We start from the raw sequence: 26,476 nt of genomic DNA, 5'->3' as shown, positions 1-26,476 counted from the left end.
TCTTCAGACAGGTAATTTTAGAACCTTTCTTGATGGAGCAGCATTAGGATGAAATCAACAGGACTTTGGTCATTTTTACCACTGATATTCAAAACCAGTAAAAAAGTGATGATAAATGCTATTTTGTAGAAACTGAAGTTTTTCAGATGCAGATCAGGAACGAGTGACACAGGGAGAAACAGCAAGAGTCTACTTTTTTTTGCCAGGGATGTGAGAGACTTGGTTGAAGACCTTGTTCTGAATCAGCGAATTATAAAGTTTTCTAATAACTAGTGGAGAGAGAGCACTTTATGTTCACTCGTGTACCTGATACAATAGCTGGAACATAAGCTGGGTCCAAGCATTGCACCTCTATTTTTACAATAGCAGGGGCTGAAGGTCAGGCTTCTCAGCAGGGTGATGCCCCTGGAATTCATTGGTAAAGGCCCTCCTTTCTGCTTCTGCTTATAAAGTTTAGTGGTCTTACTGGCAAGCATCTGATAAGTGTTCCAAACCCCATGCAAGATAAGTGCTAGAAAACAATGTATTCTAGTCTGTGAGTTTATTGTTGTAAAATAAAAACATTGTAGCAAGCCTTCAGAAAGAAATAGAAAAAAATCTGTCATATGTACTGAAACTATTAGTTTGTGATATCTAAAAGTATATTTATTTATTTATTTATTTATTTATTTACATTCACCAATCTATATGCTAGATTCGTACTGAATACACCCATCGACTGACAGAAGCTGACAAGGTAGAAAAGCACATCATTCAGGCACGAGCTCGAGCAACAGCGGAAGAAGAAAGGGCTCTGAACATGCTAAGGGCAGATATTGGGGAGGACTTCCAGAACCTTGGATTGCCACCAGGTAAGGTTTCCAAGAGTGTTATGTATTACATTTCTGAGATATGGAACGAAATTCAGTGCTCATTTAAGTCAAGGGAAGATTCCCATTTATGGATGTAAAATGCTAGCTTGTTAAGGAACCTCTGGCCCATGGGGTGGATCTGGCCCCATGCTTAATCTCATCTGACCTGTGGCAAGCCCTGGTGCCCCCCACCCCAGGGGCTTGAACTGTGAGTGTGAGCTAGCCCTGCTGCAGGGGGAAGGTAGGGTGCCATGCTGGTCAGCTCTCTTCAAGGTTTCTAGGTGCAGGGATGGAGGACCAGGGAAACACAGCCAATTGGAGCTGCAGGGGCAGTGCCTGAGGGCATGGGCAGCATGTACTGTGCAGAGCCACCTGGCCACATCCTTGCAGCTTCCAGAAGCAGCATGGGGCCAGGGTAGGGGAGGAGCCAGGGCAGGGGAGGAGTCTGATGTGGGACTCATGTGCCACCAGCCGGGAGCTGCCTGAGGTAAGCAGTGCCCAGCCAGAGCCTGCAACCCTCACTCCCTCTTGTATCTCAGCCCCCAGCTCCAAGTCCCCTTCCAGACCTCAGTGCCCTTCCAGAGCCTATACCTCCACTGTGAACCCCCTGAGTCCCTTCCTACATCCCAACTCTTTGCTTCAGCCCTGAGCCCAATCCTACAGTCAAACTCCTTCCAAGAACCCACATTGTTATCCTGAATTCCCTGCCCCATATTGGAACCCCTTCTGGACCTTAACTCATGCCCAGACCCACCTGTATGCCAAACCTCTTCCAGGCCCACACCTGCACCTGCTCTGAGCCTGCTCCTACACTGCAAACCTCTTGGCCCCGATCTGGACCCCCATTCTATGCCTGGAATCCCTCTTTGGTATCTCCAACCCAGAGCCTAGGGACTAGTCTACGCCAGGAAACAAAGTCAATCCCAGATACTCAATTCTAGCTACGTCATTAGCGTAGCTAGAATCAACATATCAGGATCAACTTTTTTCCCCCAGTGTAGATTGCAGCTCTTTAGGTTTGTGCTGATATCCCTTACTTCACATGATAGCGTGGAGTATCAGGGTCAACAGCCAAGCCCAGAGAGGTCAATTTTGCTACGTCTTCATATATGCAGCAAAATCAAACTCCAGAGTATCAGTCTCGGCATGTTAAACTTATAGTAAGTATAGACATACCAGAGAAGTCCCAAAACTCTGGACAACAACCCCTCTCACTGTGTGTGTGTGTGTGTGTGTGTGTCATGATTCCTATTTTCTGTGGATCAGTGGCCCCCAAGAGAAGAAAGGTTCCCCACCCCTGGGTTAACTGATAATTGGAGGCTTGTTGGTAAAATATTTCAGTTAATGACTAACCTTTGCTGCTGCCCCTTGCCTGGGGTCCCAGCTGCTGGCTCTGTGCCCATGGCCCTGGCAACTGGAGCCCTGGACATGTGGGGTCAGCAGCCCTGATCCCAGGTGCAAAACCCCCACCCTAGATCTCTAGTTTCTTGCCTATGTGTGAACTCCTTAATGTTAAACTATTTTACTGACAAAATTTTACAGTTACTTTTTTAAAAACACTATTTACATTTTGATCATGCCATTGATGAATGCTGGGGTTTAGTACCACTTACAGTAAAAGAGTGGCTTTGAAAAACTGTTTGTAAGCAGAGAATCAGCAAAAAATGAACCTTACATAGTACAAAATTAATGGGGCATGTCACTTGCAAGGTCTGAAACCTGCCATTAATTGTTCTCTACCTTAATTTTATTGAAAGCGTATAGAAATACAGCTGTACAAAAATAGAAATATCTTCATATTTGCTCTGGGAAGTTGATCAGTGTTAATACAGGCAGAAAAACTGATTCTGAGATTAAGGGCTAATCTACACTACCTCAGAAGATCAACCCACTCAGGGAAATTGAAGATTGACCCTCACACTTGAAATCAAGCTCTCAGGGGTCAAAGTTGACCCATGTTCTCCTTGTGAGTGGTGACGAGTAAGGAAGCTTGACGGAAGAAACTCTCCTGTTGACCTTCCCTTGTTAACACAGGCAAATTAGCCGAGCATTGATAGGTCAATTTTAGCAATGCAGTTGGCATAGGTATAATTGCATATCTGTGGTCAACTTCCATGTCTAGTATAGACATAGCCTCAGTGATTGGTACAAAACTCTACAGTCATGAGTCAGAACTGAATTTAGAACTCTGGGGTTGTTTGATTCCAGTTCTGGGCTTCAGTTTGTGAGACCGTATTTCTCCCCAGAATACTTGATTGTAGTGATGTGATGTGAAGTGTAGACAATAGAAATGTGGACTGACCATGGTTAGTACATCTTAAAACACCCATCTTCTGTTTGTTTCTGGTTTTTTTTAAACATTGTAGTGAAGTCCTCCTTCAGATGGTGTGTAGATAATGATCTTCTCAAGCAACATAATTTAATCTGCCCTGAAAATTACATCACTGACAGAGTACCTATTACCAAAGCACCTAAAGGTAATTTTTAAAGCAGAGACTAATACGGATTTCTAATAATTGCTGATTTCTCTAGGATGAAGAATTAGATGTGGCTAGCCTCTGCATATTGGCCTAATGAACAGAAACATGAAGGGCTTTTCCATATGTACACTTAGTTCATGGCAAGATGGGATGTAAATCTAGTGGGCTGTATCCTGCTATGCACTGTGGCTATGTCTACACTAGAGAGTTTTTTCAACAAAACAGTGGTTGTTTTGTCGACAAAACTCGGGGGAGCATCTACACACAAAATGTGTTTTGTCAACAAAACTCAGCACTTCCACAGACGGTATTCTGCCTCTTTGCGATGAGGAATAATGCCTTTAACTGTAGACAAAAAAGCCATGTAGGTGCTTTGGGGGGCTCTCTGTGAATAGACAGGGCTTCTGGTTCACCAGGCAGCCCTGTTTGCTGAGCTTCTGGTTGTCCATTCTGTCGAGAGTGCAGCTGGGCAGTCTGCATGCTCTCTGGTGACAGAGCAGATAGCTCTTTCAATCCACTTGGGTGTATGAGCATGATCTGTTGACAGAAGTTTTGCTGGAAGATCTCTTCTGACAGTAACTCCTGTACAGATCACTGTAGTGTAGACGTAGCCTACATCTTCATGTAGACAATGTTGCTGTGCATTACCAGCTCTCTAATACAGTTTGATGTACCCTGCTTCGAAATGGGAGTAGGTTAAAGAGGATGATGGAACTGTTAGTGTAGGACAGCAGGGTCCACACAGACATTTAGCACGTTGCAGGCTGGTGTGGGTAGAATTACGTCCAGCTGGCTGCTAACTAAGTGTTCAACTGAAAAAAAAAAACCCAATATTTAAAGTACTAAGATTAATCTTAAAGGCCAAGGTACTACATTTGCAATATATTACAGAAATTCTAATTTCTGTATACTAATAAAATACAAAAGCTGAAATTTGTTATAAAAGTCAAATTTACTTTCCATTACCAATGCTGGTTTATTTTTTCAGCTCACTTACTTTAGATACTGAATCTGGGGTGAAGAATTTCACCCTGTGGTTCTTCTGGACTAGCAAATGCAGCAGTATTTAACTTTTTTGATAATATAAAAATATTTAACTTTTACTTTATCAAAACTTTTTTAATAAGGTGAAATGATCCACTTTGACTTTTAACATTTTCACATATATTGATATCATGGTGGTGCACTCAAAGCTCTACTAATAAAGTGGTACCCCGTGCCCAATGGCAGCCTGGGTGAAGATGATGAAAGAAATCATTTTAAGATGTTATTTTGTAATCTTCAGCAACATAATAATTAAATACTTTAAAGGAAATTTTACACTAAGGTCCTGTGGACTACACAGTAAATTCAGAAGTGGACAGTATGTACCTGGGGATGGCAGTTGCCTGTTAATGGCATTTGAATGGCTTTTCACAGGTTCAGTTTTCTGGTAATAGGTTTGGCAGGCTTTTTCACTTTTAAGTTAACTAGATTTTTTCTGAATGAAGCAGAGCCACAGAACAAGATAGAAAGAGATGGGTGAGCATTAAGACCCACTGGTGCCCCAAATTTTTGGATGCTTTATGTAGCTACATATGGGTAAGCATGGTCCTGACCTCAGGGTCAGGCAAGAGGCACAGGTGATGGTGAGCAGTGCAAGTCCTGGCTGGAGAACTCCAGGAGATCAGGGAACGGTTGTGCAGCAAACCTCTGGAGAGCAGTGGACTTTGAAGTGGAAACTGCCCTTTCTCTCCAGCTGTCAGCTGCACAGCTGCCCACTGCTCTTCCGGAATCCTCTGGCCCATGCTTGCGCTGCTCGTTGCCTCAGGGCAAGTCAGGGCTGGTTGCAGTCCTTGGGGAGGGGTGGCTGGTTAATGGTCTGGCTGCAGGAGCTGGCGCAGAGTCTATAGTGAGGTAAGAGGATGAAGGCCAGGGGATACCCAGAAGTCCCATTCAGAAACTCCAGCTATCTTTTCATCCTCCTGTAATTAAACATGCCTTTCCTCAAGCACCAGCATTCAGGGTTAAATAAAAACTATTTCTACTATTTTTCATTGCAAATATGCAGTATTTCAGCTATGTTATGGGTTAAATGGAATTTATGGGCTAGTCTGAGAACCTAACTACCATTTATAATCATGTTTCTGTGGGAAAATGCTTTCCAAGTTCGAAACAACAGACTTAGAAACAAACTTTTGGAACATAACCTGTTTGTAACTTTGGTTTTTACTGTATTAGTCTAAACAAAACATTTCAATATGGTCAAAGTAGAATATTTCAGAACATTTCATTTTGCAAAACAAGCAGTTTCTACTTTTTGTCAAAATTAGGGACAATATGAAATTTCAAATCTTGAAATTTTTTCAGTGCAAAAATTTCATTTTTTGATCAACTCTATTCAGTTTATCCATTTGTAAAGTGGAAGCAACAGTTTATCTAGTTCGGGGGGAGTTATAAGGCTCAATTAACTGCTTTTGAGATCCTCAAGTGAAAGATGTTAAAAGAGTTGAGTGCAAAGTTGTTGTAGCTGTGTTGGTGTCACGAATGAATGCCTGTAAATGGTTAAATCCTTAGACGCTCTCTGTGGGGAGCAGCCAGGTAAGCCAAAGTCGGGCAGAGAGTGATTCTTTTTTTGATGGGAACAATTGCAGGCAGTGGGGTCTTTGTCTGGGTTCTGCAACTGGAGCCAGGAGATACCAAAAATGCTGATGAATTCTGTAAATATACTGGCCTCATCCAGAACATAGCTATGTAAGTAGAAAGGAAATGTTTAGTTAGACATGATCAGGTTATTTTTATTTTGGATTTGGTGTGAGACTTCTCAGACTGGTTGATTATTTTTTTCCCCTGTACTCTATACTTTAACCTGAATCCCAGGGAAGTAATTCTCTGTGCCCTAATATTGATAATCTTTAGTTGCATTAATTACACCTAGCAGCCAAGTATGCTTATTTACTTTCTTGGTATTTTTCCATCTTTGTTTTGTGAATAAATTGCTTTTTTTAAGGCAACGATTTGATGCATGTGTCCTAGAGGAGTGTGTGTGTAGATGCCTGGACCAAAGGGTCAGTTGTCAGATTACAGGTCTTTGTTTCCAAACTGTCTCTTTAGGAAAGGATAAAGCTTTGGGGTTATCTCACAGGGAGATATCCAGATATGTCGTCCTGGGTTTTAAGGGGGGGCTTTTTCACTTGATGGTGGCAGCAGTTAACCCACATGTCAGGGAATCTGTGACCTGGGGTAGCTTTTTTTAAGCAAAGCCTATAGAGGCAAGATATTTTAAGGTTTTTTGCAGGCCTCCACTTTCTGCACTTGGAATGTCAGAGCGGGGAGGCACATCTGACAGGTGGTCACAGGTAGTAGATAGACAAGGTAAATGAGGTAATACCTTTTAGTGAATTATTAATTATTATTTTGATCAATTTAAGTTTGTCCTAAATATTATCTGTATGATTTGTAATTGCAGCCAATTAACCTTCTTGTACAAAATAAACTGTAAATATAGATGAAACCCCAGAGCACTTAAATATGTAAGATTTTTTTACTCACTCCAAGACCAATCTTGTATTATTTATTCTTCTCTGTTTACATTAAGTTTCTACAATTAATGCTTTTCCCCACTATTGAACAAAAACTGTGAACATTTTTCTTTCAACTGCAGGAAAAAAAGAGCCTGACTATATCAAGGAGACATTTAGCTTTAAGCAGCGCATTTCTATTAGTCCAAGAGATCAGAGTCATACAGAAATCCCACATTTGAGGAAAACATTAGATATTCTGCCAGATGTATCTTTATCCACCTTAACATTGTCTTCAACTCCTGAGCCTAGCCATCGGACTAAGAAATCATCAAATAAGGTATATTTCAGAGGTGGACTCTTTATCCTGTCAAATAATTTAGGACTTATTGCTCTGCCTGTAGAAAGGAGCAAATCCCAGCACATTGCTATTTTACTATTAGTAGTTGTTTTCCATGTTAGAGAAGAGAAAAAACAACAGTTTGGTGAGGATGAAATTCTTCACTGCTGCATAACTTTTAAGTAATCAGGAATAGGTATGGTGTATAATCTGTTCCCTACCCCCAAAGCTGCTGTATTTGACACTGAATTTTACATCCATTCTCTGTTTGTTTTGAAGAAATCAAGCGCCTCTCACAAATCACTCCGGAAACATGATATGTGCAAAGCAGATAGAGAACAAGACCGTGCTTACCTTGCGAGACTTGAGAACCGACACAATTACCTGAAGAATCCCCGCTTTTTCCAACCAAATTTTCTTAATGGAGGAAAATCTCTTATTGTTCCTCAGAAGAAAGTAGAACGAATGATAGCAGGAAGAAGAGTGGCAGTTGGTGAAAGGTACGTAACCTTGACTCCTGACTCAGACTCTGATCCTGAAGAAGGATTTGTTTTGGAGTTATTCAGGATTTATAGCAATTTAACCAGAACAGTACTTTCTCCCATGTATCTTGATTATGATCTTTCAGAAATAATATGCTGCCAGGCTTTTAAAATTTTTGTTCTTTTTGCCAATGAAGGCAAGCAAGACATTCATATGCACAGGTAAATTTACTGACACTGTGGGAGCTAACTGCATGCTTCTCAAAGTCTCTTCCAATATTTTATTTCAGTGATCCTCAGGCTGTTCCTGTGTTTCTAGCTACCCCATCCACTATTTTGTTTTCTGAATATGAAGTTGGTCAGGTTTATGAGGTAAGATCTTTTTCATCAACAAAACATTTATTCTGTCTCTGAGAAACTTGATGTCTCTCCATGACCTTCATAGTTCCCCCACTTCTATGCAGACTTCCACATAGCTAACAGAACTATCATGAGCTTAATTTTCTTCTTTTTCAATCAGCACCAGAACTTCCCCCAAGGAGTACCAAACTGGACCCTTTTCAACCTGAGGTTTCTTTTGTGTGACGTGTCCTTTACTTCAAATGCTGACAGAATTGTTCAGTTTTCCCATCTACAAAATAGCTACCTCCTAAGCACATTATGGCTATGTCTACACATGCACGCTACATCGAAATAGCTTATTAACCCTATGTAGCGACATCGAAATAGTCTATTTCGATGAATAACGTCTACACATCCTCCAGGGCTGGCAATGTCGACGTTCAACTTCGACGTTGGGCAGCACCACATTGAAATAGGCGCTGCGAGGGAACGTCTACACGCCAAAGTAGCACGCATCGAAATAAGGGTGCCAGGAGCAGCTGCAGACAGGGTCACAGGGTGGACTCAACAGCAAGCTGCTCCCTTAAAGGGCCCCTCCCAGACACAGTTGCACTAAACAACAGAAGATCCACAGAGCCGACAACTGGTTGCAGACCCTGTGCCTGCAGCATGGATCCCCAGCTGCCGCAGCAGCAGCCAGAAGCCCTGGGCTAAGGGCTGCTGCACACGGTGACCATAGAACCCCGCAGGGGCTGGAGAGAGAGCGTCTCTCAACTCCTCAGCTGATGGCCGCCATGGCGGACCCCGCTATTTCGATGTTGCAGGACGTGGATCGTCTACAAGTGCCCTACTTCGACGTTCAACTTCGAAGCAGGGCGCTATTCCCATCCCCTCATGGGGTTAGCGACTTGGACACCTCACTGCCTAACGTCGATTTCAACTTCGAAATAGCGCCCAAGACGTGTAGCCGTGACGGGCACTATTTCGAAGTTGGCGCCGCTACTTCGAAGTAGCGTGCACATGTAGACGTGGCCTATGAGAATTAATTCATTGCTATTTGCAGAGTACTGTGAAGATGAGCAATGGTATATAAGTGTTATTTGGTATTACATTTTGTTTTTTAAATGAAGATGACTGTAGAGCTGCAGAACATGACTTCAGTGTGTCGCCGTGTAAGAGTCATCCCTCCCTGCACTTCAACCTTTGCCATTGGGCAGGGTGAGTTTCTGTACTAGTTCTGAAGATGCAAAATTTTACAAAAACTAATTTGTCTTCTTAAAAATAGTATACTGATTTTGTGTCTCCCAGCTACATTGGGATCCAGATGGGTAAAATCTTAATCCCACAGAGAGGCTACGTCTACACGTGCACGCTACATCGAAATAGGCTATTTTGATGAATATCATCTACACGTCCTCCAGGGCTGGCAACGTTGACGTTCAACTTCGACATTGGGCAGCACCACATCGAAATAGGCGCTGCGAGGGAATGTCTACACACCAAAGTAGCACACATCGAAATAAGGGTGCCAGGCACAGCTGCAGACAGGGTCACAGGGCGGACTCAACAGCAAGCCGCTCCCTTAAAGGGCCCCTCCCAGACACAGTTGCACTAAACAACACAAGATCCACAGAGCCGACAACTGGTTGCAGACCCTGTGCATGCAGCATGGATCCCCAGCTGCCGCAGCAGCAGCCAGATACCCTGGGCTAAGGGCTGCTGCCCATGGTGACCATAGAGCCCCGCAGGGGCTGGAGAGAGAGTGTCTCTCAACCCCTCAGCTGATGGCCGCCATGGCGGACCCCACTATTTCGATGTTGCAGGACGCGGATCGGCTACACGTGCCCTACTTCGATGTTCAACTTCGAAGTAGGGCGCTATTCCCATCCCCTCATGGGGTTAGCGACTTCGACATCTCGCCGCCTAACGTCAATTTCAACTTCGAAATAGTGCCCAACACGTGTAGCCGTGACAGGCGCTATTTCGAAGTTGGCGCCGTTACTTCAAAGTAGCGTGCACGTGTAGACACGGCCAGAGTCTCTTATCTCTTTATAGAGGTTGGAGTTTGTCTCACCTGTCTAGGACGGTACATGAAACTCTGAAATAGCAGTCTGAGACTCTAGTCGCTAAAGTGTAGCACCTAATTAAAAATTAAATGTAAGGGTGTCAGTCTGAAACAAAAGAAATGATATGCATAACACATCTAGACTGAGGCTGCAAAAACTCATCTAAGGTCAGATCCAATGCCCGTTGAAAGCAGTGTAAAGAGTCCCTTACTGTCCACTGATTTCACAGGGAACCATGGATTTATAAGGGCTGCAGAGTCAGGCTCTTTATCAGTCACACTAATTGTTGCAAATTATCAATGACAGTACATATTAAGAGCTCACTATAAGAAGCTGTCAAAGGGCAGAATATGGTCATGAATTCCTGGAACAAGATTTGTATTCGAAATTTTAAATCACCTTCATTTTCTTTCCTAGGAAAATTTCCTGGTGAGGGTGGAATTGTCGCTCCTGGGATGACCTGCGAATACACCATTCAGTTTATTCCTGAACATTTAGCAGATTATGAAGATTTTATATTAGTGGAGACACAAGCACCATACCCTCTCCTAATCCCAATAGAAGCTAGGAGACCACCTCCTGTATTAACGTGTGCGTATTGTTGGGTATATCTTGCAAACGCTCAATAGTTTTTGTTAAGCTTTAGATTCCTGGTTTTTAAAGAGCTTTGACCATCTCCAATTTTATGCCCTAAACCAGGGGTGAGCAAAACTTTTAGATAAGGCCCCACTTATTGTCCCTGCAAGTAGCAGCTCCCCATGCTCCCAACCTGTCTCACGTAATCCAAACCTACAGAAATTTTGGTTATGTTCATATGAAAAGAAACCACTTTTGGCACATGTAAGAAAATAAGTATATAGAATGTAAAACTTTAGCAATTGGTATATAAATGTGAATACACATACAGAAAAACAGTAACATATTTCAATATTTTTAATGAGATGGATGAAGTCTGAGAACCAGCATCTGATCATGCTGCGCCCCTCTTATGAAATTTCATGCCCCCTACAGGGGCCCACCCCCAACTTAATATTACCACTCAGGTGTCTAATTATGTCACTTAATCATAGAATCATAGAATTCTAGGGCTGGAAGGGACCTCAGGAGATCATTTAGTCCAGCCCTTACATGATAATCTGGTTAACGTCCAATTAAATGCTGTAAAATACTTCCTTAATTATTTGCATTTGCCAATTGCTCCAACATTTATTTTCAGGGTGCAGAGTCACAGGCCAAAAAATCAGAAATCTTTTCAATTTCATATTGTATATTTTTGCTGTGTCCATCGCTTTCTTGATTATTGAACGTTAAATACCTAAGGTGCTGTTTACAGCAAAACTCTCTTCTGAAAATAGCTAGCTGTTCCTCCCATAATGTCTCAAATCTCAATCTAAAGTGGCATAAATGTGCATAGCTGGGTGGCGTCATGCCTGTTCTATACCAGCTGCAGTTTTGCTGTTTTCAGCCATCAATGATTTACCTTTCCCCAGCACAAAGCTCTTTTACAATACCTTCTGTATTGTTATCGAAGTTTGATAAAATCCTTCAGTACTTGGAGGTGGAAGCACCATTTAGTATGGGAGAGTTATAACAAGTTGCAGCTCAAAGTGCCACACCATTTAAAGAAGTTAGCATCTTTAGAGTCTGAATAATTCATATTCAGTAAGCCTACATTTAAAGAGTAATTGATTAAATAAAAGTTTTTCCTGTGATTAGACTTCACTGCATACGCATTTTGCTTTGCTGCTTAATTTGTTGCAGTGCCTCGCATCATTGATTGTGGTTCCTGCCTCGTGGGAGGAGTAAAAATGACAGAATTTGTGTGCAGAAATGAAGGGTCCAGTAATGGAAAGTTCTGTATAATGCCGAAGAAATTATGGCCACCTCCTAATTTCAGGGTAAGAGATTGGAAAGACCTATCGGGGCAGTTTAGGTATCTCAAAGTATAAGGAACTTGTAGGCCTGTGACAATCAGTAGTGCAGTCCTGAGGTTATTACTCCTTTGTAAATTTCAAAAAGGGCGTTGTGTCTGCCACTTGATTCTGACAACACACCATTGCTACCCTCTGCTCCCCACAGGTAACCCAGAAAAGCATGATGGTTTTCTTCCAATTAAGGAATAATAGGGTGGCCAACAGCCTTGTGGGGCCCCTGGGCAAAGTGTGGGGGATGACCCAGGGAAGCAGTCCTGGAAGTGTTGGGGCCTCGAGCAGAAGGGGTGGTTCTGGGGAGGGGGGCAGCATTGCCCAAAGCACATCCCCTGCAGAGAGCCCTCAGAGCTGCCTGTAATGCACAGTGTGATGCTCCAGCAGCGATTTAAAGGGCCAAGAGTCCTGGGCCCTTTGAATCGCCAGGCCCTGGTGTACCTATCACCTTCGCTCCCCTGCCTCTGTGTGCAGGCCTGAGCAATGCTATTTACCTTAGAGATTAATTGCAAAAGAAGAATTACATGGAAAAAAAAAGTTTAGGTCGTCACTGGATGTCACCTATTTTAAGTAGCTGACTACAGAAAACCTAACGATCAGTTTATTTTGCTTTATTCTTTTTACTTCAAGGCTGTTGCAACTATTGGTTTTGTGGAACAAGGTCCATTTGGGATCCGACCTGCTGTTTTTGAGCTAGGTCCGGGTCAAGCGATTCTATTAGAGGTCAGTAATTAGTGTTTAATATTTTGTATTTTACCAATTACATGAGCAAGACAGGCCATTTTAGAAGCTCCAGGTGTGATGCTTAAGGGGTTCACACAGGCTAGTATTATGACCTGCTCTTTTACCTTGGCTGCTTCTGTGTCATGCAGCTCTGGCTCAGATACCAGCAACCTGCTTACAACAGAGTGGCTTACACCAGTCTGGTTACCTCACCCTGACTTACTCCAGTCTGCTTATTCCTTCCAGGGTGACACCAACAGCCTTTCAAATGCCAAGTCTAAACCATCTCCTCTGCAGTGCTCAGACCCTCCTACAATATCACTAACAAAACCTTATCGAGTCTCTGCTCTTTTAAAGAAGCAGTTCACAGCACCAGCCTGTTAGTTTGGCTGAGAATTTTACTCTTCAGTTTGAAAAAATGCACTGTGATGGTTGTGTAATGCCAACAGACCCGGGCTGCTGGCCCTAGGGATAGAATCTGTGAGCATAGGGTCTAAAGCCCTGCACTCTACCACATGAGCTAAAGGACAGCTGGCTCTTAGCCACGGTTGTAGAGCAGAGACTTCACTCACCCCAGATGAGGTCTTGGTGCCTCTGGATACTACAGTTGTATGTCAGAGGTGAAAGTGACTTAAATTTCTTACAGATACTGTCTTATCACAACCTGTTCCCTCTTGGGCAAGGGTGTGTAGAGAAGTGGGTGGGAGAGTTGTTATACAACAGCATCTGTAAGAAATTTAAGTGCAGGGTGGAGTGCAGGGGGCTCAGGATAGATGGTTAGGGATCTGGGGGCTGAAAGTGTCAAGTCAGGGAACTGGGGATGTGTGTGGGACCTGTGGGAGTCAGGGCAGGGGCTGGGAGCAGAGAAGTCAAGTAAGGGGCACTGGAGGTTTATGTGGGACCTGGAGGAATTAGGGCAGGGGGCTGGATGTGTAAGTCACAGCAGGGAGCTAAGGACTGGGGGCAGAGATGCAGGAGACAGGGTGGATGTCTCAGGGATGTGTGGGGGAGGTGCAGGAATCAGGACAAGAGGTTGGGAGGTGTGGGGGATGCAGGGTAGAGGCACAGGAGTCAAGGCAGAGGTGTGGGATTGGGGGCTCAGGGTAGGAGTGTGGAGGATGTAGAGATGCAGTAGTCAGGGCAGGGGATTGGGGTGTGGGGAGCTGAGGGCAGGGAATTAGGGGAGCATGGGGGAACGTTCGGGCTGAGAGTGTGGCCACTGCACTTGCCCAGCTGCTGGATTCCTGGGGTAGTGGAACCATGCTTGTCCAGCTGCTGGATTCCTGGGGTAGCGAGAACTGTACTGACCCAACGGCTGTATTCCTGCGGTGGTGGGGACCGTGCTTGCCCAGCCGCTGGATTTCTGGAGTGGCAGGGAATGTGCTTGTCCACCTGCTGGATTGTTGGGGTGGCAGAGACTGTGTTTGACTAGCTGTCTGAGCACTGGGACTGTAGCCTGGGTGTGTTATGGCCATGCTGCCCAGGGTGCTGGAAGCATCCAGAGCCCTGTGCCCTGCCCCCCAGTCTCTTACCAGTGTGCCGCACTGGGGTACACTGGCTGACTTTCACCTTTGTGTATAATACAAATATTATTTATTAACAAAGATCAGCTATTTAAATGATATCAAGTAATCAATTGAGAGAAAAATAAAATAAAAATATGCTTCTGAGACTAAAACCTAACGTAACAAATTACAGTCTGTCATTCAAAGCAGTTTTCTCACTGCAGTTGTTCTTTCAATGTGGCAGGCTGATCTTTAGCCAGGATTCAACATAGCTCAAGCTCTTAATTTCTTTGTCTCCCCAGGTAAAGTGTGTCAAAATAGCTTTCTCTCTCTTCTTATATCTTCAAATGTTCTCTTGGTTTTCAAAGTCAAGAAGCCCTCGTTGTGCTCACCTTGGAGCTGAGGCCATGTTAGTTTCTATAGACTGCATCCCAATCACATGGTAGTTCAATGGTTATCTCCCCACTCATTAATTTGATGGCCTTGTTTCCCTTTTGTGTAAATATACTTCTGTAGTCTTTCTCTTTACTCAATTTACATGGGCCACACATTCAAGCAGGCACAACTTTGTTCTTTTGTCCAGGGTGGATCATAAGACCCACCTGTCAAGTGTATTTTAAGAACATATTTCCAGCACGTACTTATAATTTTTCATACATCACATGTACATACACCACAACTCTGTCCCACAAAAGCTCATCACTTAATAAATTATTTTGTTAGTCTTTAAAGTGCCACATGATTGCTGGTTTATTTTGTTAGAATACAGACTAACACAGCTACCTCTCTGTTACTATGTAATGTAGGGGGTCAAATCCAAACCACTTTCCTTGACAGATTTCCTTGGGAAGGAAGGTCAATCTTTCTTCTCTTTTGGAGCATAACTTCCTTTGTCTCATGCCTGCAGACATTTATGCTCCATTTTGCATGACAATTGTACTTTTTTCCCAAGAGGGACACTCTGGTTAGTGTATAGATCTTTCTAATTCCACTGCTTTCCTTGCTGTTCCTTCCTGTTGTCTCAGATCCAGATTACACAGAGATCTTGCATAGCAGGCTGATTGGTTGGGGGATGCAGAGATGGATGAATAATATTGGAAGTGACTTCTTCATGCTACCCACACTCTCCTAGTTCACGGACAGCTCTTTTGCAGTTTATTCATCTCATATTGAAGCTGTGATTTTGCCCATATTTACATGAGTGTAACACCAGTGACGTAGGGCCTACTCTTGATTTACCTCTACCTGAGTGCAGAATCTGACCATTAGAGACTTTTTGTGAAATACACAAGATTTTATAACTGATTAATTAATCGCTAGACTTTCCCTGTAATGAACATTCTTGTGTAGAAGTCCAAGAACTGTGTGAAAGTGGTTATGAGCCCTGCTATTTTTCATTGTGTGCAATCTTCCCTTACAGGTAGTGTTTTCACCCTCTTCTTCTGAAAACTTGAAGGAAACGTATACCATTGTTTGTGATAATTGCCAGATCAATGACATCACAGTTACAGGTTTGTTTCTACTGTATTTTGAGATATTATATAAAGATGAAAGTACTTTAATTAAGCATTTTAAATCAATGGATTAATCAGAGTTTGCAAAGCATTTTGCAGATATTAACCTCTGTATTTTATTATATTATTCTACTAAATGAAACATTTGGAATCCCAGCTGTATTAGAGACATGCTTCTTAACTCAGTGAGGCCAAGTATATGATTCTGGCCTTTAAAATATGTGTCAATGTCCTATAATGGGGGGAAATAGCAAGGGGGAAAACCAATGTGTGATTCATTCCATTGACCTTACACCGTTTGGAACTGACTCAGGATTGACGAACTGTAAAATTCTAGCTTTTGGGAATACACATGCTTTTGTGGGTTAAAGGTGTTAAGGCGTATTCAATCTTAAATTATGCAGGCAGCTATGTTAAGTTTTCTAAGCTAAAGCAAATTTTAGATTTTTAATGTAAATACTTCCTTGCAAAGGGTTTGTGAATACTTTAGAAATTACACATAATTTCCAGTCTCCTAATAATTTTATTGAAAATTTGCGGCAATGTAAAGGTTTTTAATGTTTGCTGCCTTTGTTAATATACCCTTCTTTTGTAATTTTGGTTATTATCTGTGATATAGATTGGAAGTCAGATTCTCAGCTGAACTCTCATAGCTCAATTAACTTCATTAGAACTATGCTAGTTTACTCCAAATGATGCCAGTGTATATTAGCTGATGAGCTGCCGTTGAATCCCCAAAATATGTTAAATTCACAGGGCAAATATCTGTACATATTGGTGTACATTGGCAGTGAAATGATGTCATAAAGATACTGTTGTCTTAATAAGTTGGAGCTCAGAAATCTGAGGAAAACCGAGATTTAGCAGCAGTGCCCATTGCTGAAAGTATGGTCACAAATAAGCAAATCGTATGAATAAAGTTAACAGTTATATGGTAAACAGCAAGTCATATTTACTTTATTGCAGGAAGTGGACAGCTGATAGCTTTAGAGCTTTTATCTGTTACTGGTGGAGAAAGCCATCCAGCCCCTGGTGAACCTACAGACATAGCAGCACAGCACCTCATACGTTTTGAACCCCAAAATCCACATGCCACAACAGAGAAGAAACTCCTTATAAGAAATTCTACGTATGTAGCTGCTAATAATATTACAATAGCATATTAGGACTGTAGAGTGTTTTGTTTTATGACCTCGTGTTGTTCCATTCTGTAAGATTGCGACCGCAAGGTTGGAGGACTATGCATGCAATATTCAGCAATATGAATAAATGTTGTTCTTGCTTGCAATAACCACCATGGCCATTACATACATATCTCAGACTACTAGAGCCAGACACAGGTCACACTTATGACTGAGTGGCTGGTCTGCTGCACATGTTGATACATAGTTACCTCTTAATACTCTGGGCCCCTATCTCAGAAGATTTGTAAATGGGGTAGCTGCGGGCAAAATGTCCTTAGTATGAACACCTGCATCCCGAACAAGGGATTTTGCCAGACCAGGTGAGGTGAAGGCTCCCCTCTGCCACCTACAGTGCCAGCCCAGGCCACTGAGGTCTGCTTTGGGTTCAGCAGAGCTCCAGCTGCTGCCCCTCCCCCTGCTGCCAGCCTGCTAGAGCTTCCCAGCCCCAGTCCGAGCTCTTGGCTTCAGCTTCCTGGCCACTGTCAGCTCCCTGGTCCCGGCCATGGCTTCCTTCCTAGACTCCACTATCAGCTCTACTGCTGTGGATGTGGCTCACTCCCCACTTGCCATTGCCAGATTTCCCCTGGCCTGGGACTTCCCAGGTTTTCAGGCTGCTGGACCCTGCCCACAGCTCCCCTCCCTGGGCCCCAGCCAAGGCTGCCCAATCAAGACTCCCTGGCCTGGGTTCTGGCCAAGATTCCCTGGCCTGGGCCCCGTCCTGGATTGCAGCTTCCAGGCCCCAACCAAGACTCCCTGGCCTAGGCTTTCCCAACTGCCACTGACTTCCTGGACTCCAATGTACAGACCCCTGCCATTCATCCAGCTGTGGTGCCTTCAGCTTCCTGGACCTTGCTGGTTTGGCTGCAGCTGTCCAGGCCCTGGCCTCAGATCCCAGCTACCAGTCTTGCAGCTGTCCCTTGCTCCTGGCCACCAAGACTCTCTGATCCACCGATATTCCTGGTGCTGTCAGACCACAGATGTTGCTGGACGAGAGTGTCACGGATTTTAGAGGTTCAACCTGTAGCTAGAAAAGTTTTTTTTTCCAAGTCTCTAACTAGGGAGGTTAATGTTTAACTGGTTAATTGATAAGGGCTGGAGTAGCACCCCTCCTGTTGTGGGTAGGTGCTTGCTTCAGTCCACTCAGATGGACAGGAATGGTTCCTCTTCTACCCCCCTAATCCAGCACCCCCCATGCCTAGGGCTGCCATGAATGGAAGCTGCACCAGCCAGGCTGGAGTGCCCCCACCCATGGCAGCACCATGGGCAGGGAAGCTGCAGCCTGGATGGAACAGCCCCAGTCCCCAGGGCCCCCAGGTGAGGGGCAGGGAGTGGATGGCTGGACAGGTGTGTGTCTGGGAAGGTCATTTCAGCCCGGTTCAGCCCCATAATTGGTTAAACCTACTGTTTAACTGGTTAACGAATTAAATGGAATTTTACATTCTTATATCTAACATAAATGAGCAGATTAAGCTCATTACTGCTTGTTCTACCTTGAATGGGCATGGAAAACTGTTGATCACACTCCTCTTTATAACAACCTTTAACATACCTGAAGATTGTTATCAGGTTCCTTCTCAGTTTTACCAAGACCCAGTATGGCCGGGTTTTTAACTTTTCCTCATAGGTCATATTTTGTAAACCAGTAGTTTCCACCCGGGGCGTATGGGGTGTACAGGGAGGGGCTTGGAGGGACTTGTCGTACCCCTTTGGGGGTAGTCCATCCACTTTGGTCCCCGCCTGTCACTTAGCTCTCACTTGTGGCTCCAGGTAGCTGCAGCATGCGCAGCGGCCACACCACGGGCAACAGCTTTGACAGGCCGGCTGAACCAGGTGAGTGTAACTGATGGGCTCAAACCCTCGGTGAATTTTCGAATGTGCCTACCCAGCATGTGAAGTCAGTTCTGGCGTACTGGGCAGAAGAGATCATTTAGATCCAACGGCCAAGAGGGCAGTTCTGCAACACTTTGTGGAAAGTAAAGGGCTTGACAAGGCACGAAAGATGTCAAGGCCATCCACTGCAACCAAAGAAGTTACCAGTCATGACAATTCTATGTACCACTGGTGCCTGGCTTCCAAGGTCGAGAGAGTGGGATTGCTCCTGTGCAACGGCTCTACCGCTTAAAAAGCTTTCACGCACAGGTCCTGTGCCTATCATCACATCACCCAAGTCCTGCAGCGATGGGGGAGGGGCAAAGCAACAGGTGGAGGTCACCACTGGGAGTCGTAGTCCCAATCCCACACGTAGGCGGCCTGTGGACAAGTGGTCGTCCAGCTCTGTACCTGGGGCAGCAGAGTTGCCCGGCAGCATCCCAGGCGTCTGAGCAGTCCTCTTTAGGACAGCACTGCTCATCCTAGTAAGGGAGGGGCCTAGAAAAGGTGGCCTAAAAATTGCCTGCCCTACAACAATAACTGGCCAGCAAGCCGCGGCTGGCAGTTCAACCCTACTTGCGGTCGAAACCAAAAGAAAAATTTAAGAAAACTTACCATTGGTGTATGGAATGTTTGTACTCTCATGGATCAAGAAGCTGTTGTAAGACCTGAGAGAAGGACAGCTCTCATTGCTCATGAACTAGCCCTCTATAACATAGATACAGCAGCATTAAGTGAAACAAGATTGGCTGGGGAAGGTTTCTTGAGTGAACTAGGAAGTGGTTATACCTTGTTCTGGAAGGGTAAGACTGAGACAGAGGATAGAATACATGGAGTCGGTCTGGCAATAAAAATCTCATTGATGCGTCAACTCCCAGACCTTCCAGTGGGTATCAATGAAAGATTGCTGAAACTACGCTTCCCACTAAACGCCAAACGTCATGCCACCATCATCAGTGCATATGCACCCACTCTAACATGCCCTGACAACTCAAAGGAACAATTCTATGAAGATCTCGACAGACTGATCAAGGCCACACCTGCAACAGACAAAGTACTCCTACTTGGAGATTTCAATGCGCGAGTCGGGGCTGACAACGAGAACTGGAAAGGAGTAACCGGGCCACATGGTGTAGGCCAAATGAACAGCAATGGACTACTCCTTTTGAGCCTTTGTTCTGAAAACGACCTGACTATTACCAACACTCTGTTCTGACAAGCGGGTAAATACAAAACGACGTGGATGCACCCTAGGTCTAAACAGTGGCATCGGATAGATTATGCCATTGTTAGAAGGCGAGACATCCGAGACATACTGATCACCAGAGTAATGCGAGGTGCAGTGTGCTGGACGGATCACAGATTAGTCAGGATGTCTCTTCAACTTTACATTGCTCCCTCTCGGCACAAATGCCTTGAGCATGTGCAACCTGCTTTGAACATAGCCAAACTGAAGGATGCCCAATGTTTAAACAATTTTCAGAAGAGTCTCGATGACAAATTAACATCCCACGGTCAACTGGTCAGTAGTAGGCATCCTTCGATCCCGAGGGACCATGGGTTTGCGCCCCAGTTGGACTGATTCGAGCAGCATCTTCTGTGGCTGTGCAATCCAATCCAGGAGTGGCAGTCCTTTCCACACTGTGAGCAGCAGTAGGCAGAAGTCACTCGGGGTATCACAGGCACGGATCTTCCTGAGGGCTCTCCTGTCTTCCGCTTCCTTCACCAAGGTAGTTTCATACACAACAAGAGCTTCCTTCACTCCCTGTTTCCAGGCATGCCTGTCTGAGGCGAGCGAATGCCAGGTGTTCAAGCTGATAGAGAGAGCGCTGAGGTCACGCTTGCACGTGTCCTTGTAGCACAATTTAGGTCTCTCTTTTGGCCTCTTTCCAGATGCCAGTTCGCCGAAGAGGAGGTCCTTTGGCATTCGGCCATCCGTCATGCGTGAGACATGGCCCAGCCAGCGCATACGCCTCTGTTTGAGAAGGGTGAACGTGGAGGCAGTGCCTGCCCTCTCAAGCACTGCGCTATTGGGGACCTTGTCCTGCCATGAGATACTAAGGCAGCGCATGTGGAATGTGTTGAGCCGCTGCTCTTGTTTTGAGCGCAAAGTCCATGTTTCACTGCCGTACAGCAGTGTGCTCAAAACACAGGCTGTGTAGACCTGCACCTTGGTGTGTACAGTGAGCTTATTGTTAGCCCGTACTCTCTTCATCAGCCTGGAGAACATTGTGGTGGCTTTTCCAATGCGCTTGTTGATCTCGCTATCAAGTGACAAGTTGTCTGAGATTGTCGAGCCTAGGTACATGAACTCATGGACAACTTCCAAAGGCATGAAGGGGACCATCGTATACGACAGATCCATATCTGAACCCTTTGAGATTCTCAGCAGAGTGAAGCAGGGGTGTGTGCTGGCTCCAACACTGTTTGGCATGTTCTTTGCAGTTTTGCTCAAATATGCCTTCGGAACTGCTACAGAGGGCATCTCTCTCCGCACAAGAATGGACGGCAACCTCTTCAAACTGTCGAGGCTTAGAGCGAGGACCAGGGTGCTTACGAAGCATCTAAGGGAGTTCCTTTTTGCTGATGATGCAGCTATTGCTGCTCACACTCAGCAGGAACTGCAGTCACTCATAACTTGCTTTGTGGATGCATGTATGGAATTTGGCCTCACAATCAGCTTAAAGAAGACCCAGGTGATGGGCCAAAACGTGGGTAACGAGCCATCTATCAACTGGTCAGTACTGTAACCGAAAAGTGGGATCAGTTCAAGCAGATAGTGACTGACACAGCAATAACATCGCTTGGACCAAAGAAAAGAATACATCAGGATTGGTTCGATGAGAACCAAGAAGAAATATGTTCAGCACTGGAAGTAAAGAGAAAAGCCTTTATTGAATGGCAGAATGACCCCTCCTCAGCCTCCAAACGGGACCATTTCAAGCACCTTCAGAGCAAAACACAGAAAGACCTCCGTCAGATACAAGAAAGCTGGTGGGAGAGCAAAGCCAAAGAAATTGAGCACTATGCTGAGACCCACAACTCAAAGATGTTCTTTAGCGCTATTAAGACTGTCTATGGACCTTCTAAACCAAGGACTACCCCATTGCTCTCATCAGACAACACAACTCTGGTCAAAGACAAAGAGGGCATCGATGAAAGATGGCGAGAACACTTTAGCAACCTCCTTAACAGACCATCGACCGTGAATAACAACGTCCTCAATGAAATTCCACAACAACCCGTCCTCACAGATCTTTACTTTCCGCCCACTGTAGATGAGATTAAGAAAGCTATTAGCCAGATGAGTTCAGGAAAAGCTCCTGGAAAAGATGGGATACCAGCAGAGATATATAAAGCGGCAAGTCCAGCAGCACTAGCAGAATTCCATAGCGTGATCATCAGCATCTGGGAGGATGAAAACATACCACAGGACTTCTGCGATGCTATTATTGTCTCCCTTTTTAAGAATAAAGGCAGTGAAGCAGAATGTGGAAACTACAGAGGCATATCCCTCCTCTCTGTTGGAGGGAAGATCATCGCCCGCATCATCTTGAACCGCCTAATAGCCAGTATTTCCGAGGCAAATCTACCTGAAAGTCAATGCGGTTTTTGACCTGGCCGGAGCACAGCCGATGTGGTGTTTGCTGTTGAACAGAATATGCACCTGTATGCTGTCTTCATAGATCTGACAAAGGCGTTTGATACTGTCAACAGGGAAGCCCTTTGGACCATTCTGATACGACTTGGCTGCCCAAGAAAATTTGTCCAGATTATACGCCTTTTTCATGATGACGTGACAGGTGAAGTACTGTCTGATGGAGCCACATCAGCCCCCTTCAACATCACCAACGGTGTGAAACAAGGATGTGTCCTTGCTCCTGTCTTATTTAACCTGTTCTTTGCATGCGTCCTTAACCATGCAATGAAAGATCTGGACCAAGGTATATACTTGAAATACCGGTATGATGGTTCACTTTTTGACCTCTATCGCCTGAACGCAAAGACTAAGACAGTGCAGAAACTCCTTTCTGAGGCACTCTTTGCCGACGACTGGGCCCTTATGGCTCACACTGAAAACGATCTTCAGCACATTGTCAACAAGTTTGCTGAGGCCTCGCAACTTTTCGGACTGTCTGTCAGCCTCGGAAAGACAGAAATTCTCCATCAAACTGCACCTGGATCAAATGCTCCTGTCCCAAGTATCTCTATTGACAGCACTCAGCTTAAAATAGTGGAGCGCTTTAAATACCTGGGTAGTGTCATATCCAGTGATGGATCACTGGATAATTAGATCAACGCGCGAATATCCAAAGCGAGCCAGGCACTTGGCTGTCTGCGTGTCAAAGTTCTAAACCACCATAACATCCTGATGTCAACAAAACTGCTTGTGTACAGAGCTGTTGTTCTCTCATCTCTTTTGTACGGGTGCGAAACATGGACACTATGTAGGTGTCACATCAAGCAGCTCGAAGCATTCCACATGCACTGCCTCCGTAACATCATGAAGATCCGCTGGCAAGACAAAGTGCCCAATCTTGAGGTCCTCGAGACAGCCCAGATGACAAGCATCAAAATGATGATTATGAAGTCACAACTACGTTGGACCGGTCATGTCAGCAGCATGGATGCCAACAGAATCCCTCGCCAGCTTCTGTATGGTGAACTCTCCCAGGGCATCCGGTGTATAGGTCGTCCACAGAAACGCTACAAGGATACTATCAAAGCCAATCTGCAGTACAGCAGTATCAAACCGAGGGACCTTGAGGATGCCACCGGTGACAGAACACAGTGGTGTGCAACAGTCAGAAATACCTGCATTGCCTTTGAGGAAGACCGCTGCCGGCATCTACAAGAGGCACGCGAATGACGTCACAGAGCATGAGCAATGCACAACCCACAGATTGCAAACTTCCCATGCACCATCTGCGGCAAAATGTGCACCTCTAGAATTGGCTTATACAGTCACCAGAGGGCACATCATAAGACCAATAACAGATGATCTGCACAGATTTGTCATCATCGGATTGATGGACTACCATTAGTATTTGTTTCCACCCTGTGGTCTGTGGACCCCTGGGAGTGTGCGAGGGTCTGTGGGGAAAAAAAAAATGAAAATAGAAAATAAGTTTTAAATAAAATGCAAAGTTACAATCAATTATTATTTTTAAATTAAATATCTTCCAATAATGTTATTAACTGCTCTCTGAAAATCTATTTCCTTTTCATTTAATGAAGTGTACATTGCAGCTAGAAGTGGCTTTGATGGGGGTCCACAAATGGTACAGGGAGATGATTGGGGATCCGCACTAGTGAAAAGGTTGGGAACCACTGTTCTAAACCCTTTATTATTTTGTTGCTCTTCTCAGCTCTCTCTCCAATTTGTTCACATCTTGTGCTAACAGCTCTTTCATATTTAAGTAACAACTCCATCGGTTTAGTGACTGGCAGAGATTTTCTGATAATCTGTAACGAAAAGGATGTTGTAGATTGTGGTACAATTTTATGCTATGAGTTTACAGACAAAAAAATCTAAATATTTGGTACTATACCTTTTTCTTTCTATTAATCTATTTTCAGCCATGTGGAACTTCCTTTTTACTGGCAGATAATGAAGCCTAATCTGCAGCCATTGATGCCTGAAGAAACTGGGGACCTTGCAAAGTACCACCTAGATGAAGAGTCAGCTTTCTCGCTAAATCCTAACCTGGGTATACTGCAGCCTCACACTGACCATGAGTTTAGTCTCACTTATGCGCCACAGGAGGTAGGGGTCAAGAGTTCTTACTTCCTATAAATTCCAGCTGTGTATTTTTATGCAAGTCATAAAAACCTTCCTGTATAGTTTTTTAATTAATTTAATCAGCTGTTGTGATGCTGTAACAAGTAATATTAAAATACTGACAATATTTTTAAAGAAAAATATGTTTTGTTAAAAATATTGAGCCTGATTCTGATTTGAATTTTATACTGATTCAGTTCCATTAACTTTATTTGACATACTCCTGATCTACAGTGGTATCAAAGCAGAGCTGACATAGGCTGTGTCTACACTAGCAAGTTCTTTCAAAAGATTTTTCAAAAGAAGGGAGCTCTTTTGAAAGAGCCCATGGAGTGTCTACACGCAAAAAGTGTTCTTTTGAAAATAAATCAAAAGAATGTGGTGCTCCTTTCGAAATCATTGTTCCTTTGCCGTTTCAGAAGAACTCCCTCTGCCGAAATCTTTTTTAAAAAGAAAACTTGTGTAGATGCTCTGAAGGGCCCTTCTTTTGAAAGAACAGTCTTCATTTTCGATCCCTGGCCTATTCTTTTGAAAGAGAGGGGCCTGTGTGGTCACTCTCTTTTGAAAGAACAGATCACTCTTTCAATCTGCTTTTTTGTGTGTAGATGCACTCTTTCAAAAGAAGCTCTTTCAGAAGAGATCTTCCGAAAGAGCTTCTTTCGAAAGATCTCCGTAGTGTAGACATAGCCTGTGTGTATTTAACAACACTTGAACCAAATAGTTTTGGTTCAGAGTGGGAGTACTTCAATAAAATAATAAGGATCATATAAATGCCTAAACAGGAGAGATCTTAATATAGGCTAATAGAAAAACGGATTAATAAGATAAATATAACTCACATTATTCAAATGAGCTCTTTGTAACACATTACAGTATTAAAGTCCAACCGTTTTGCCATTCCTCTTCACTATTAGCGTAAAACAGGAGCCATCTTCAAGTTTAGGATGGCCAACAGGTACAACAGTGCTTTTTCAAGCCCAGTTTGGAGTTTCATGACCTCTAAATTTTGATACTAATGGGACAGATAGATGAATACTTCTGCATTAAAGTAATTGTACAAGCAATCTGCGACATACGAACACATTGACTTACAACGAACCTCCAGCTCACCCCTCCGTGCATGCTCCAGCTCACCTCCCCAAGCAGGGGGCTCCAGCCACATGCCTGGGGCTCCCCTCCAACCCCCACGGACCCAGCTCCAACCCCCATGCCCCATCCCACCCACACATCCGGTCTTCAATCCCATCACCCAGCCCCAACCCCCACGGACCTGGACCTGGACCCAACCCCCACAACCTTCATGTGTCCCCAGATCACCCTGCCCCTGCGTGGCTGACTCAGCATGCACGGGGCTCCAATCTGCCACCTGCTCAAGCACCCCGTCCTGGTGCACCCCCATTCAGTCCCTCCGCCGCCTGGATCAACCCCACCACAGTCCCAGCTCAGCCCCCCATGCATGGGGCTCTGACTTCAAATCGTGCCTGGGGCCCTGACTCCCAGTCCTTGGTGGGGCTCCAACCCCTCTCCACTCAACCACCCCGCCCCGTGCAGCCCCAATTTAAACCCCTCGCCTGACTCAACCCCTACTTCCCACGGCCTCAGCTCACCCCCCATCGTGTCTGGGGCTCCAGCTGTCAGCTGCTGCTGGCATGCATAGGAGCTCTAACTCCCCTGCCAGCTCAACCCACTCCCACCCCGGTTTACCCCTGTTTAATCCCCCCCTCTGTCTGTCTCATCCCGCGCTGCCCCAGCTAACCCCCGACCCCGGCACGCGCTGGACTGTCAGCTGCTAGTGCCTGTGGGGCTCCAACTGTCAGCCCCTGCAGGTGCATGAGGCTCTACCCCGCAACTAATCCCCCAGCCCTGATTCACCCCGTTCAAGCCCCCACGGCCCCAGCTCTGGCTTCAGACTG

At 44.7% G+C, this 26,476-nt stretch overlaps 1 protein-coding gene across 1 annotated transcript in view; it reads left to right on the top strand.

The window, feature by feature from the left end:
• DLEC1 (DLEC1 cilia and flagella associated protein) overlaps positions 1 to 26,476 on the top strand; it is a 109,608-nt gene that overhangs the window by 9,649 nt on the left and 73,483 nt on the right. The window contains exons 3-14 of the mRNA XM_074985163.1: positions 695 to 851; positions 3,218 to 3,328; positions 6,975 to 7,171; positions 7,451 to 7,671; positions 7,944 to 8,025; positions 9,126 to 9,213; positions 10,479 to 10,652; positions 11,823 to 11,959; positions 12,617 to 12,709; positions 15,635 to 15,725; positions 16,695 to 16,857; positions 24,362 to 24,548. Coding sequence (XP_074841264.1) covers positions 695 to 851; positions 3,218 to 3,328; positions 6,975 to 7,171; positions 7,451 to 7,671; positions 7,944 to 8,025; positions 9,126 to 9,213; positions 10,479 to 10,652; positions 11,823 to 11,959; positions 12,617 to 12,709; positions 15,635 to 15,725; positions 16,695 to 16,857; positions 24,362 to 24,548 — 1,701 coding nt within the window. The remainder of the gene's footprint in view (positions 1 to 694; positions 852 to 3,217; positions 3,329 to 6,974; positions 7,172 to 7,450; positions 7,672 to 7,943; positions 8,026 to 9,125; positions 9,214 to 10,478; positions 10,653 to 11,822; positions 11,960 to 12,616; positions 12,710 to 15,634; positions 15,726 to 16,694; positions 16,858 to 24,361; positions 24,549 to 26,476) is intronic.

Source organism: Carettochelys insculpta, chromosome 2, assembly GCF_033958435.1.
Source record: "Carettochelys insculpta isolate YL-2023 chromosome 2, ASM3395843v1, whole genome shotgun sequence".
NCBI lineage: Eukaryota > Metazoa > Chordata > Testudines > Carettochelyidae > Carettochelys > Carettochelys insculpta.
The sequence above is the reverse complement of the archived record's forward strand: the minus strand, read 5'-3'. Positions and strand labels throughout refer to the sequence as shown.